The sequence below is a fragment of the Somniosus microcephalus genome, chromosome 19, assembly GCF_052327205.1.
Source record: "Somniosus microcephalus isolate GS21.2 chromosome 19, FLI_Smic_1.0, whole genome shotgun sequence".
Classification (NCBI taxonomy): Eukaryota; Metazoa; Chordata; class Chondrichthyes; order Squaliformes; family Somniosidae; genus Somniosus; species Somniosus microcephalus.
The window spans coordinates 82308289-82322620 of record NC_141005.1 but is presented as its reverse complement, the minus strand read 5'-3'; the positions used below and the strand labels follow the sequence as shown (position 1 = coordinate 82322620).

At 50.3% G+C, this 14332-nt stretch overlaps 1 protein-coding gene across 3 annotated transcripts in view; it reads right to left on the bottom strand.

Moving 5' to 3' along the window:
* Positions 1-14332, bottom strand: part of c8h22orf15 (chromosome 8 C22orf15 homolog) — a 73108-nt gene that overhangs the window by 26645 nt on the left and 32131 nt on the right. For all 3 annotated transcript variants that reach the window (XM_085962112.1, XM_085962115.1, XM_085962114.1), the window contains exon 2: positions 378-464. In XM_085962112.1, the coding sequence (XP_085818238.1) occupies positions 378-464 (87 nt within the window). The remainder of the gene's footprint in view (positions 1-377; positions 465-14332) is intronic.

The window sequence follows — 14332 nt, the reverse complement described above, 5'->3', positions numbered from 1 at the left end:
GGCCAATACTTATCCCTCAATCAACATCACTAAAACAGATGTTCTGGTCATTATCACATTGCTGTTTGTGGGAGCTTGCTGTGCACAATTGGCTGCCACCTTTCCTACATTACAACAGTGACTCCACTTCAAAAAGTACTTCATTGGCTGTAAAGCGCTTTGACATCCTGGGGTCATGAAAGGCGCTATAGAAATGGAAGTCTTTAATATTTCTGGTTGTTGTTTCCCCCCCTTGGGTAGACTTGCACTCCTTCCTTCACCCTCCGCCCTTTACTCCACTCTGCCCATATTTGGAAGGTCACACACTAGAATTGCATACTGGCTGCTCGTCTCAGTTCAGGTGGGCCCAGTTTTATACCCCAACCATTAGACATTACCTTCAGTCTCACAGTCACATATCTGTTTGATGTAGTCTATGAAGTTCACAATTCGACACTGGTGATTGCAAATCTCCGTCTGATCCGCTGTGATTTAAGAGACATACAGCATTAATCACTCAACAAAAGCAGGCTAGTTGGAGGTTACTGCAGCTTGATTCTTAATACACACAATTACACCGGAAACAATTTCCTCTTAATCTCTGTGCCGACTGTCTGTGTATCGCCATCGTCAGTCAACAGGAGCAGATGTGCCCACTCTCGCAGATTAATGTACCTCCCACAGTCCAAAGATGTGCGGGTTAGGTTGATTGGCCATGATAAAAAATTGACCCTTAGTATTAGGGGGGATTAAATACGTGGGGTTACGGGGATGGGGCTTGGGTGGGATGGCTGTCGGTGTAGGGACCGGGTGCTAGGGTTGGATGATCAGCCATGATCTCGTTGAATGGCGGAGCAGGCTCGAAGGGCCGAATGGCCTACTCCTGCTCCTATCTTCTATGTTTCTATGTTTTTATGTTTCACGGTCATGGGCTCGAAACTCAGGCAAATCTTTGCCGTGAATATCAACCTCAGCACCTGTTCCCAGTCCCAGGGTACACTGGGTGACTGAAAAGGGGATTGACAGGGCAACTTGGTAAGACTGCCAAGTGGCAGATCCATTAAGACATGGCACTGCCTGGCTACAGGTGAGGTGACACTGTCTGGCTACAGGTGCGGTGACACTGTCTGGCTACAGGTGTGGTGACACTGTCTGGCTACAGGTGGTGGCACTGCCTGGCTACAGGTGTGGTGACACTGTCTGGCTACAGGTGCGGTGACACTCTCTGGCTACAGGTGTGGTGACACTGTCTGTCTACAGGTGTGGTGACACTGTCTGTCTACAGGTGTGGTGACACTGCCTGGCTACAGGTGTGGTGACACTGCCTGGCTACAGGTTTCATAGATTCATCTATATATATAAAGCGGCTCTTCTGTCTGTCCCGATGTCTGTCTGTCCGTGTTCTATACGTTTGAAAGTTACAGAGCGTACCGACGCGCGCGTCGCCTCAAAAGAAAGCTTGCGATTCCGGACCGGTCATAGGCGCATTTACGTTTCGGCCGGAAAAAAATCCCGCCCGCGGTATCCAAAAAACATTCAGCGTTCCGCTCATTAGCATCTCATTAGCGACCGTGTGGCGTCGAGGTCGACCAATCGGACGGCGGGTTCCTGGCGCGTGCCATCCTACAGTTGAGTGTCGAGTGACTCGACGATTGACCAATCCTACGCTTCGGTGATCTGACTCTGTGGGCGGGCCTTATCCTTCTGAACCGAGGTGAGTGGCCGCCATCTTGATTTTTCACGATTTTTTCCCCACACTTTCAGTGTGTTAGGGAAGTAAGGTAAATATTTGAATTATGTGTTAGGGAATTAATTAACAATTTATTTCATTTTTATATTGTGTTTAGCAAATGCACACGCGGTGGGCGGGGCAGTTGGCTCCTCGTTCGAGACCAGGCCTGCGTCCGACCCGAGGGGCCACTTAGTTCACCGGCAGCCGAGCCCTGCCACCTATTCACATCTACCGTCCTTCTTGCATGGGCCTACCGAGCGACTCCTACTCCCTCCTCCTCTTTTGCTGCTCTCTATTTATTTAATCTCCTCTTACTCGGCGAAAGATGAGTTTAAAAAAAAAAGAAGAGGCCGCCAGTTGCGCGGCCGCCTTGACGACGGCACGCATTCGCACGGCCCCCGTTACCCCGGCAACGGGGCACGCCGGCGGTCTTGAAACCACGCATGCGCACGGCCCGCCACCCCGTGACGCCAGCACGCATGAGTTTAAAAAAAATGAAGAGGCCGCCAGTTGCGCAGCCGCCTTGACGCCGGCACGCATGCGCACGGCCCCCGTGACGCCAGCACACAGCCTCGGGAGATCGCGGGGGGGGGCGAGCCTCGAGAAATCGCGGGGGGGGGAGAGCCTCGGGAAATCGCGGGGGGGGGGGAGAGCCTCGGGAAATCGCGGGGGGGGAGAGCCTCGGGAAATCGCGGGGGGGGGGGAGAGCTTCTCTGTTCCCCCCCCAGTCTCTCTCTGTTCCACCCCCCAGTCTCTCTCTGTTCCCCCCCCAGTCTCTCTCTGCTCCCCCCCCCCAGTCTCTCTCTGCCGCCCCCCCACCCCCCCAGTCGCTCTCTCTCTCTCTTCCAACAACATGCCCTCGAAAAAGCCTCGGCAACGCCGGGCTCACCCCAGCTAGTCTTATATATATAAATCGGTACTTCTGTCCTTCTGTCCTTCTGTCTGTCTGTCATCGCGTGTGCGTCTGGCGGGCTATGTGCTCGAAAGTAACAGGGCGTACCTACGCGCGCGTTACCTCCAAAGAAAGCTTACGCTTCTGAGACGGTTTTAAGCGTATTTACGTTTCGGCCGGGCTAAAATCGCGCCCGCGGTATCCGAAAAACGTTAACATTCCGCTCATTAGCATCTCATTATCCGCTCATTAGCGACAGAGTGACCTCGAGCTCTACCAATCGTACGCCGGGTTGCTGGCGTGTGCCGCCGGGCCAATCGGTGCGTGTGTGGCCGGGCCTTATCGTTCTGAACCGAGGTGAGTCGCCGCCATCTTGATTCCAAACTTTTCCTTTCTTTTTCCCGCTTTCTGCGTCTTTAAAAAAAACGTTGCGTTTAAAACACATATTGTTTTAAAAAAAAATGATTTAGAAACGAATTAACTTATCTAATCTCATTAATTTTCCTACCTTTCCCCGTTTTTCCAGGTAGGCCTCGAAGCCTCGGCTTCTCCTTCGCACCCATGCCCGAGCTAGGCACCTCCCGGCCCCACTCGAAGGCTGGAGGGCCGAGCCTCAGCCCAGCGCTGCTAGGGTGCGCGCGCAGCAGGAGCTGAGACGCGGCGTCTCTCTCTGGCTTGGCCGGGGGGCGGGGCTTGCTGAGCGTCAAGCGTTACCCTGGCAACTCCGGCGGCCGTCTCGCACAGCCGCAATCGGCGGTCTTCACCTCGGGGGGGGGGGGCCCGCGACCCTCGGGGGGGGGGGCCGCGCGTGCGCAGCAGGAGCAGCTGAGACGCGGCGTCTCTCTCTCTCTGGCTCGGCCCGGTGGCGGGGCTTGGTCAGCGTCACGGTTACCCTGGCAACCGGGCCCGCCGGCCGAGCCAGAGAGAGACGCCGCGTCTCAGCTCCTGCTGCGTGCGCAATCGGCGGTCTTCACCTCGGGGGGGGGGGGCGCAACCCTCGGGGGGGGTGGGCGCGACCCTCGGGGGGGGCCGCGACCCTCGGGGGGGCCGCGACCCTCCGGGGGGGGCCCCCCGCCCTCCCTCCCCTCCCTCCCCCCCGCCCTCGCCCCCTCCCCCTTCCCCCGCCCTCCCTTCCCCCCTTTCCCCCCCCGCCCTCCCCCCTCCCTTCCCCCCTCCCCCCTGCCCTCCCTTCCCCCCTCCCTTCCCCCTCTCCCTTCCCCCCCCGCCCTCCCATACCTCCCCGCCCTCCCCCCTCCCCCTCGCCCTCCCTTCCCCGCCCTCCCCTCCCCTCCCCCCTCCGCTCCCCCGTCCCCTCCCCCCCTCCCCTCCCCTCACCCTCCCCTCCCCCCCTCCCCTCCCCTCCCTCTCTTCCCCCCAGTCGCTCTCTCTCTTCCCCCCAGTCGCTCTCTCTCTTCCCCCCAGTCGCTCTCTCTCTCTCTTCCAACAACAACATTCCCTCGAAAAAGCCTCGGCACCGCCGGGCACTTCAGCTAGTAGAGTTATACAGCACAGAAAGAGGCCCTTCGGCCCATCGTGTCTGCGCCGTCCATCAAGCCCTGTCTAATCTAATCCCATTTTCCAGCATTTGGTCCATAGCCTTGTATGCAATGACATTTCAAGTGCTCATCCAAATGCTTCTTGAATGTTGTGAGGGTTCCTGCCTCTACCACCCTTTCAGGCAGTGAGTTCCAGACTCCAACCACCCTCTGGGTGAAAAAGTTCCTCCTCAAATCCCCTCTAAACCTCCTGCCCCTTACCTTGAATCTATGCCCCCTTGTTATTGACCCCCCTACTAAGGGGAAAAGTTCCTCTTTATCTACCCTATCTATGCCCCTCATCATTTTGTACACCTCAATCAGGTCCCCCCTCAGCCTTCTTTGCTCCAAGGAAAACAACCCCAGCCTGTTTAGTCTTTCTTCATAGCTGAATCTTCTCTGCACCCTCTCCAAAGCAATCACATCCTTCCTATAGTGAGGCGACCAGAACTGCACACAGTACTCCAGCTGTGGCCTTACCAACGTTTTGTACAGCTCCATCATAACCTCCCTGCTCTTATACGCAGGGGCACGGTTGTGGTGTATGTGCCTTTAAGAGCAATGGTGGTGTATGTGCCTTTAAGAGCCCCAGGTGTGCGTAATGCCAGTAATTGCCACTTGGGCTATATAAGCCTGTGTATTGTGTATATCCTTTAGAACCCCCCCCCAGACTTGCTTAGTAAATACCTATGAACCAACTCCTGTCTTCAGTGTCTTTATCTACACACGGACACTACAGTGGCGACGAAGTGGAAACGGACCTGCAATTCGGCAGCACCTCAAGGACATCGATTCCTCCAGCGTCCAGAAGACTCAAGGAAGTAATAGAAACTGTGGTTTCACCAGCTGGCCAAGCTGGTGGCAGGTACTGCGCTAATCCTTCCTGGGCGTCAGGCTGGGGCTCCAGCGGCGGGCTCTACAGCTGAGACAAGCAGCAAAATCGGAGGCAAGCAATAACGGACTGGGAGGGTGCACTCGGGAGACGGCCGGTGCGGCAAGCAGGTCAGCATTTAGACCTCCGTCGGGAACGAGTCTCCAACAAGTGAATAAACGGAAACCACAGTAAAACAGCGTTGTTATCGGTAGCAGCGGCGGGGAAGCGCGGGAAGCGCCATATCGTTGCTACAGAGAAAAAAAAAGCGCGGGAAGCGCCATATCTTTTTTTTGAAATGCCTAAGTCTGGCAATATTGATGCTTTTGATAACGAAACAGAGCCTAACTTTGGCAATATTGATGTTTTTGATAACAAGATAGAGGATTGGACCACATATGTAGAAAGAGTGGAGGTGTTTTGCACCGCAAATGGAATGGAATAGAAAATGAAAAAAAAGCTTCAGTTCTTCTGGATCTAATGGGCGCAGAAACATACAAGCTGTTATGCAACTTAATCACTCCAGCCGAACCGATGGACAAGAATTTTGAAGAGATTGTTGATACCCTACACTGCCAATTCGAGGCAGGACTGGCAGATTCTCTGCAAGACAAATTCACCTGCGATCCCCTAAGTGTAGAAACACAAAAGAAGGTATCTTCTAGAAAAGATTTAACACTGGACAAGGCTTTCAGTGTAATAGGAGTGGCAAAGATAAAGCAAAGGCCACAGGACTTCGGCACCCATGAAATGACACGGGGTTTCAAGAAATGTTATCGATGCGGCAGATCCAACCATGACCAGAGGGATTGCTGGTTCAAAGAAAAAGCATGCAAGCGATGCGGAAAGATAAGACATATTCCACGTGTATGCCGATCTGAAAATAAAAAATCCACTAACAGGAAAAGAATCAATAAGGAAAAGCACAGAAAGGTACAAATGATGACGGACAGTAGCTCCAAAGACCAGAAGAGCGATAGCGACTCTGGGAACAAGAGACTAAGCTGTCTCAAATTACACAATGTAATTGCCAATGAAGATTACCAAACCATTTGGGTTACCCTCACAATAGCAGGGTCCCCAGTTAAAATGGAGCTAGATACAGGATCAGCTCTAACCGTGATAAATCGACGAGATTACGAGAGGCTATTTTCGCATATACCTCTAAAAGACACATCCATTATCTTAAAAACATATACGGGGCAGAAAGTCTACCCCAAAGGAAAAATAAGGGTGCCTGTGGTATACAACGGCAAAGAAATACAAAAGTTGTATTTATACATTCTACAAGATGGTGGTCCACCGTTGTTGGGACGTGAATGGATAAGGAAGATACGTTTAGACTGGCACTCCATTCAGGCACTGACGGTGACCAGTAAGGAAAAAAACAATGATGACATCATACCTGAACGATTAAAAGACATCTTGGCCAACGCCAAAGAAGTGTTTCAAGAGAAACTAGGAACCTTGAAAGGCATCACCGCCTCAATAAAAGTGGAAGATACAGCAATTCCCAAATTTTTTAAGGCAAGACCGGTGCCATACGCAATGCGTCCGGCAGTCAAGGCAGAGCTGGAGAATTTGGAAAAGGCAGGCGTATTATCCAAAGTAGATTGGAGCGAATGGGCAACACCCATCGTTCCAGTCATGAAAAAAGCATTGAAAAATAACTCTGAGGAACAGAGAAAAATTCGCATATGTGGGGACTTTAAGGTGACTGTAAACCCGGTCCTTCACACGGTACAGTATCCTCTCCCGAGGATAGAAGATATTTTCGCCTCACTATCCGGAGGGAAACGTTTCACAAAAATTGACTTGGCACAGGCATATCTACAGATGGAGGTTGAGGAGACCTCTAAAAAGTATCTCACAATAAACACACACAAAGGCCTGTACCAGTACAATCGACTGGTTTTTGGAGTAGCATCAGCTCCAGCTATCTGGCAAAGAGCTATGGAGCAAGTCCTGCAAGGGATTCCGGGGACTCAATGCTACCTAGACGACATCCTTATAACAGGAGAAAACGACAACGAGCACCTTGCCAATTTGGAGCAGGTGCTCACTAGGCTGAAAGAACGGGGCCTACGAGCAAATCGCCCCAAGTGCGAATTTTTCCAAAATCAGATATCATATTGTGGCCACATAATTAATAAGGAAGGGTTGCATAAGTCACCTGAAAAAATTGAAGCAGTTATAAAAGCCCCAGCACCTGAAAATGTTTCACAATTAAGGTCATTCCTGGGATTAATAAATTACTATCATAAATTTTTACCGAACTTATCAACTATTCTACACCCTCTTAATGATCTTCTACAGACAGGAGTGATTTGGAAATGGAACGAAGACTGTAAACGTGCCTTCCATAAATGTAAAGACTTAATCACATCCGAGAAAGTTTTGGCTCATTACAACCCATCACTACCAATCAGACTGGCGTGCGATGCATCCCCTTACGGCATAGGAGCGGTATTATCCCATAGATTCCCTAATGGCTCAGAACGGCCGATAGCTTTTGCGTCACGCTCATTAAACTCAGCTGAGCGTAACTATGCCCAAATCGACAGGGAAGCACTCAGCCTGGTATGGGGAGTGAAGAAATTCAACCATTACCTACACGGACAAAAATTTACCTTGCTGACTGACCATCAACCCCTCATCTCCATATTCAACCCTAAAAAAGGTGTCCCCATTATGACGGCACAAAGACTACAGAGGTGGTCCCTTTTTCTAGGGGCACACCAATACAACATTGAATACAAAGGGTCAAAACAGCATGGGAATGCTGACGGTTTATCGCGCCTACCGTTGCCAACGATAGAAGAGGCACCTACAGTAGACCCAATAGAGATATTCCACTCTACCATAGTGGAATGTCTACCGGTGACAAATTCTGCCATTGAAAGGGAGACAAGAAATGACCCTACTCTCTCACGGGTCTACGATTTAACAGTGAAGGGATGGCCAGCACATGGCGAGCCACTGTTGCCAGCATTCTCGCAAAGAAGAGAACAGCTGTCAGTGTGCCGAGGAACCTTGATGTGTGGATCCAGAGTGGTGATTCCACCCAAACTCCAGGATAAAGTGCTAAAGGAGCTTCACGAGGGGCATCTGGGTGGAGTGAAAATGAAGAACCTAGCTAGGGCGTTTGTATGGTGGCCAGGTATCGATGGAGACATCGAAGAAATAACCAAGAGCTGCCTAGGATGCCAGAAGGTCCAAAACGCTCCACCACAAGCCCCTCTACATCCATGGGAGTGGCCCTCATCTCCCTGGCAAAGGGTGCACATCGACTTTGCTGGTCCATTTATGGACTCAATGTTTCTAATCGCAGTTGATGCACACTCCAAGTGGCCGGAGGTAATAAAGATGTCCTCCACCACCACGGAAAAAACCATCACAGTATTAAGGACCATATTTGCCAGGAATGGGCTGCCGGAACAGATATGTTCTGATAATGGACCGCAATTTGTGTCCGAAGAATTCAGAAAGTTCTTAAAGAACAATGGGGTAAAGCACTACACGTCCGCCCCATACCATCCCGCCACCAATGGATTGGCTGAAAGGTTTGTCCAGACCTTCAAGAAGGCCATAAAGGCCATGAGTAATGAAGACATAAAACTTCAGCACAAGGTGGATAACTTCTTATTTGCATATAGGAATGCAACACATATGGTTACTAACCAAACTCCCGCCATGATGTTCTACAATAGAAACCTAAGATGCCGGCTGGATTTGGTCAAGCCCAACATCCGAAGGGACGTGGAGAACCGGCAGTTTCAGGGCATGAATGAAAAGCCAACTAGGATCTTCCAGATAGGCCAACCGGTTTTGGCCCGGGACTACCGTACCGAGAAATGGCAGCCTGGAACTATCTGCACACGACTAGGACCACTGATGTATACCGTGGACATCGGAGAAAGCATAATAAGACGCCATGCTGACCAAATCATCAAGTCATCCGAAAAGGGACAACCTACACCACCACTCTATACATCTAACGATGAAGTAGATATACCCATATCTACCTCCGATCCGGTGAGACTGGAACCCGATGAACCCGACACTGGCATTCAAGCCGAATCAGCCTTGCCAGAAGAACCTACTACACCACCAGAAACTACTACACCCCCGAGGCGTTATCCGGACCGAGTCAGGAAGCCTCCTGAGAGACTAACTTATAATTAGTTAATACAGCAATGTATCTTATTTTGCATATAACATTTAATTAATAATTACTTAAAATATGATGTACTAGTTAGCTAGAAGGGGAGGAATTGTGGTGTATGTGCCTTTAAGAGCCCCAGGTGTGCGTAATGCCAGTAATTGCCACTTGGGCTATATAAGCCTGTGTATTGTGTATATCCTTTAGACCCCCCCCAGACTTGCTTAGTAAATACCTATGAACCAACTCCTGTCTTCAGTGTCTTTATCTACACACGGACACGACAACGGTGGCATAGTGGTTAGCACTGTTGCCTCACAGCGCCAGGGACCCGGGTTCAAATCTGGCCTCGGGCGACTGTCTGTGTGGAGTTTGCACATTCTCCCCGTGTCTGCGTGGGTTTCCTCCGGGGGCTCCGGTTTCCTCCCACAGTCCAAAGATGTGCAGGTTAGGTTGATTTGGCTATGATAAATTGACCCTTAGTGTTAGGGGATTAAATACGTGGGGTTACGGGGATAGGGTGGGATATGTGTCGGTGCAGGCTCGATGGGCCGAAATGGCCTCTATCTGCACTGTGGGGATTCTGTGATTCTGTGATATTCTATGCCTCGGCTAATGAAGGCAAGTATCCCATATGCCTTTTTAACCACCTTATCTACCTGATCCGCTGCCTTCAGGGATCTATGTACATGTACACCAAGGTCCCTCTGACCCTCTGTGCTTCCTAGGGTCCTACCACTCATTGTGTATTCCCTTGCCTTATTTGTCCGTCCAAAATGCATCACCTCGCACTTTTCAGGGTTAAATTCCATTTGCCACTTTTCCGCCCATCTGACCAACCCGTTTATATCGTCCTGTAGCCTGAGGCTTTCCTCCTCGCAATTTACCACCCCACCAATTTTCGTGTCATCTGCGAACTTACTGATCATACCTTTTACATTCTCATCCAAATCATTTATGTAGATCACAAACAGCAAGGGACCCAGCACCGATCCCTGAGGTACCCCACTGGACACAGGCTTCCAGTCACAAAAGCAACCTTCGACCATCACCCTCTGCCTCCTGCCACTCAGCCAGTTTAGGATCCAACGTGCCAAGGCACCCTGGATCCCATGGGCTCTTACCTTCTTGACCAGTCTCCTATGCGGGACTTTGTCAAAAGCCTTACTGAAGTCCATGTATACCACATCCACAGCATTTCCCTCATCCACACACCTAGTCACCCCTTCGAAAAATTCAATCAGATTGGTCAGACATGATTTACCCTTGACAAAGCCATGCTGACTATCCCCGATTAATCCTTGCCTCTCCAAGTGGAGACTAATTTTGTCCCTCAGAATTTTTTCCAATAATTTCCCTACCACAGATGTTAGGCTCACTGGCCTGTAATTCCCTGGTTTATCCCTGCTACCCTTCTTGAATAATGGTACTACGTTAGCTGTTCTCCAGTCCTCTGGTACATCCCCTGTGGCCAGAGAGGTTCTGAAAATTTGTGTCAGAGCCCCTGCAATCTCCTCCTTTGCCTCACACAGCAGCCTGGGATACATCTCGTCCAGGCCTGGGGATTTATCCACTTTTTGGCCTGCTAAAACCGCTAGTACCTCCTCCCTCTCGATGCTAATATGTTCAAGTATATCACAGTCCCCTTGCCCGATTTCTATGTCTAAATCGTCTTCCTCCATAGTGAACACAGATGCAAAAAATTCATTTAAAACCCCGCCTACATCATCTGGCTCTACACACAGATTGCCACTTTGGTCCCTAATGGGCCCTACCCTTTCCCTGGTTATCCTCTTGCCCTTAATATACTTATAAAACATCTTAGGATTTTCCTTTATTTTGCTCGCCAGTGTTATTTCATGGCCCCTCCTCGCTCTCCTAATTTCTTTTTTAAGTATGCCCCTGCACTTTTTATACTCCTCTAGGGCTTCCTCCGTCTTTAGTCTTTTGTAACTGCCAAAAGCCCCCCTTTTTTTACTAATGCATTTTTGTATATCCCTTGTCATCCAAGGCTCCCTTTGCTTGTTGGTACCACCCTTGACCTTTACGGGAACATGTTGGCGTTGTACTCTCTCTATTTCCCTTCTGAAAGTCTCCCACTGCTTTGATGTGGATTTTCCTATAAGTAGCTGCTCCCAGTCCACTTTGGCCAGATCATATTAAAATCGGCCTTCCCCCAATTTAGAACCTTTATTTCCGGGCCGTCTTTGTCTTTTTCCATGACCACCTTAAATCTCACCGAATTATGGTCACTGTCGCCAAAATGCTCTCCTACTGACACTTCCACCACTTGCCCGGCTACATTCCCTAGAATTAGGTCCAGTACCGCCCCCTCTCTTGTAGGACTTTCTACACGCTGGCTCAAAAAGCTCTCCTGGATGCACTTTAAGAATTCTGCACCCTCTAAGCCTTTCACACTCTGACTATCCCAATTAATATTGGGGAAGTTGAAATCCCCCACTATTATTACCCTATTATTTGCACATTTCTCTGTGATTTGCCTACATATCTGTTCCTCTATCTCCCCCTGACTGTTTGGGGGCCTATAGTACACTCCCAACAAAGTGCTTGCCCCCTTTTTGTTTTTAAGTTCTACCCATATGGCCTCATTAGAGGAACCCGCTAATATATCATCCCTCCTTACAGCAGTAATTGACTCCTTAATTAATATTGCAACACCCCCTACCCTTTTACACCCCCCTCTGTCTCGCCTGAAGATTCTATACCCCGGAATATTGAGCTGCCAGTCCTGACCCTCCCTCAACCATGTCTCCGTGATAGCAACAATATCGTACTCCCATGTGTTCAACAACAACTTCAGTTCATCTACCTTATTTGCAAGACTCCTTGCATTAAAATAAATGCCTTCCAGCCTTGCCATATTCCCTTTTGCCTTCACATATTTGCTCTGCCTTCCCAGCTGACTTGTTTTTTCCTCCGTATTTGGCTGTAATTCACCCCCTACTATAGCTCCACTCTGTATCCCATCCCCCTGCCAAGTGGTGACACTGTCTGGCTACAGGTGTGGTGACACTGTCTGGCTACAGGTGTGGTGACACTGCCTGGCTACAGGTGGTGATACTGTCTGGCTACAGGTGTGGTGACACTGTCTGGCTACAGGTGGTGATACTGTCTGGCTACAGGTGTGGTGACACTGTCTGGCTACAGGTGGTGATACTGTCTGGCTACAGGTGTGGTGACACTGCCTGGCTACAGGTGTGGTGACACTGCCTGGCTACAGGTGTGGTGACGCTGCCTGGCTACAGGTGTGGTGACGCTGCCTGGCTACAGGTGTGGTGACACTGCCTGGCTACAGGTGTGGTGACGCTGCCTGGCTACAGGTGTGGTGACACTGTCTGGCTACAGGTGGTGATACCGTCTGGCTACAGGTGTGGTGACACTGCCTGGCTACAGGTGTGGTGACGCTGCCTGGCTACAGGTGTGGTGACACTGCCTGGCTACAGGTGTGGTGACAGAGACTCTGGGTGAGGCTGAGAGCTGGTGTTAGCTGACACTGGCCATTCACTGAGGCCAGAGCAATTGATGGGGTCAGTCTACTCACTCCTGGCAGGGTCAGGTAGCAGGAGCTGCTCTGGGTTTGTAACACGTGAGCTCATTCACTTCCTGTTTGTTTCCACTGATGTAAATTTATACTTTAGTGAAAAACTTTCATTTGACAGCGCCTTTCACAACCTCAGGTTGTCCCAGAGTGCTTTGCAGCCAATGAAGTACTTTTGAAATGTAGTCACTGTTGTAATGTGGGAAACACGGCAGCCAATTTGAGCACAGCAAGCTCCCACAAACAACAATGTGATAATGACCAGATAGTCTGTTTTAATCAGAGTCATAGGGGGAGAAATTCGGTATTGTAGCGGTTCATGTAGATCGCCACTAAATAAGAGAGTTTGACTTCGACGAACTATTAACAAGTTGTTTATTTACAGGAACAGACTAATTACATCAGGTAAGATGGCAGGTAAGATGGCTGACTGTAGGAGCACCGTGGTGTAGGTCTTGTCCCAGCGGGGACTCCACGAGGACTGAGTTCGCAGTCCTGTGGGGAGTGTGATGACGTCATCGCGTTTGTGTTGTGACGTCATCACGTTGTTTGCGTTTCCCGCGCTTAGGGCGTCACGTGATGCGCGTCGTTGCATCGCTGGCCGTTGAGGCCGAGGTCGCGAGGCCGGGCTGTGCCGGTGCTTGCCGCGGGAGCGGAAGATCGCGTCGCTCCCGTCGGCTGGCCATTGAGGCCGAAGACGCTGGGCCAGGCTGTGCCGGCGCACGCACATCACGTCGTACGTGACGTGACGTCAGCGCGCTAGGGCGCGTCTTAAAGGGGCAATGGCTACAACAGGTAAGTTAAAAGGGCAACGGCCCCAAAAGGTAAGTTAAAGGGAATTATGTGTCTTTATGTAAGGGACAACCAGTGGTACCGCCACAGTATCGCCGAAATGGAACATAGACACACTGGCGCCGGCCAGTTTTTAAAGGGGAGGGTCGATTTTGCTCTCCATCCACACCCTGCTCATTGCAGCCTTGAATCTCAGCCTGGAGAGACCTGTACATCAAATCTGCTAGAAAGAACAATGGAGAGGCCCAAGGAAAGAGCTCAGAGTGCAGCCCCCACAGTCTCTTCTAAAACGATAAAAGGAAGGACAAATCAAAATGAACCTGCAAAGTAACTCCTTCACACAGCGTTGAATCTCTCCAGTAGTCTCTCTCTCTCTCTCTCAGAATGCGTGGTGCAAAAATGTCACCAACAAAAAAATGCAGGAAGTCTTATGTTCATTAATAAATAGACATTCTTATTATGAACACAGCTAGCTTTTGCTAGACACTTTTATTGAGCACATGTGGACTAGGTACAGTATCTGTAAAGGCCTCCATCTTGACTGCTGCCTTGTGGGTAGCCTAGTGCCTCATGGGTAATGTAGTCTTAATATACATACAGCTGGGTAGTGTAGTCTTATACATACAGCTATATACAGCTCTACGGCTCCACCTAGTGTCCACTATAGAATGACATGTTAGTGATCATTACAGGAAGTGGCTGCCTTTAAATAGCGCTCCCCCAGTTCCTTCCTGACTGCAAAACACTCCCCTCAACCTGTCGTTGCTAGCGGCAGGCGGTAAGGCAGGGGGGCGCCACTCAATGTCCGGT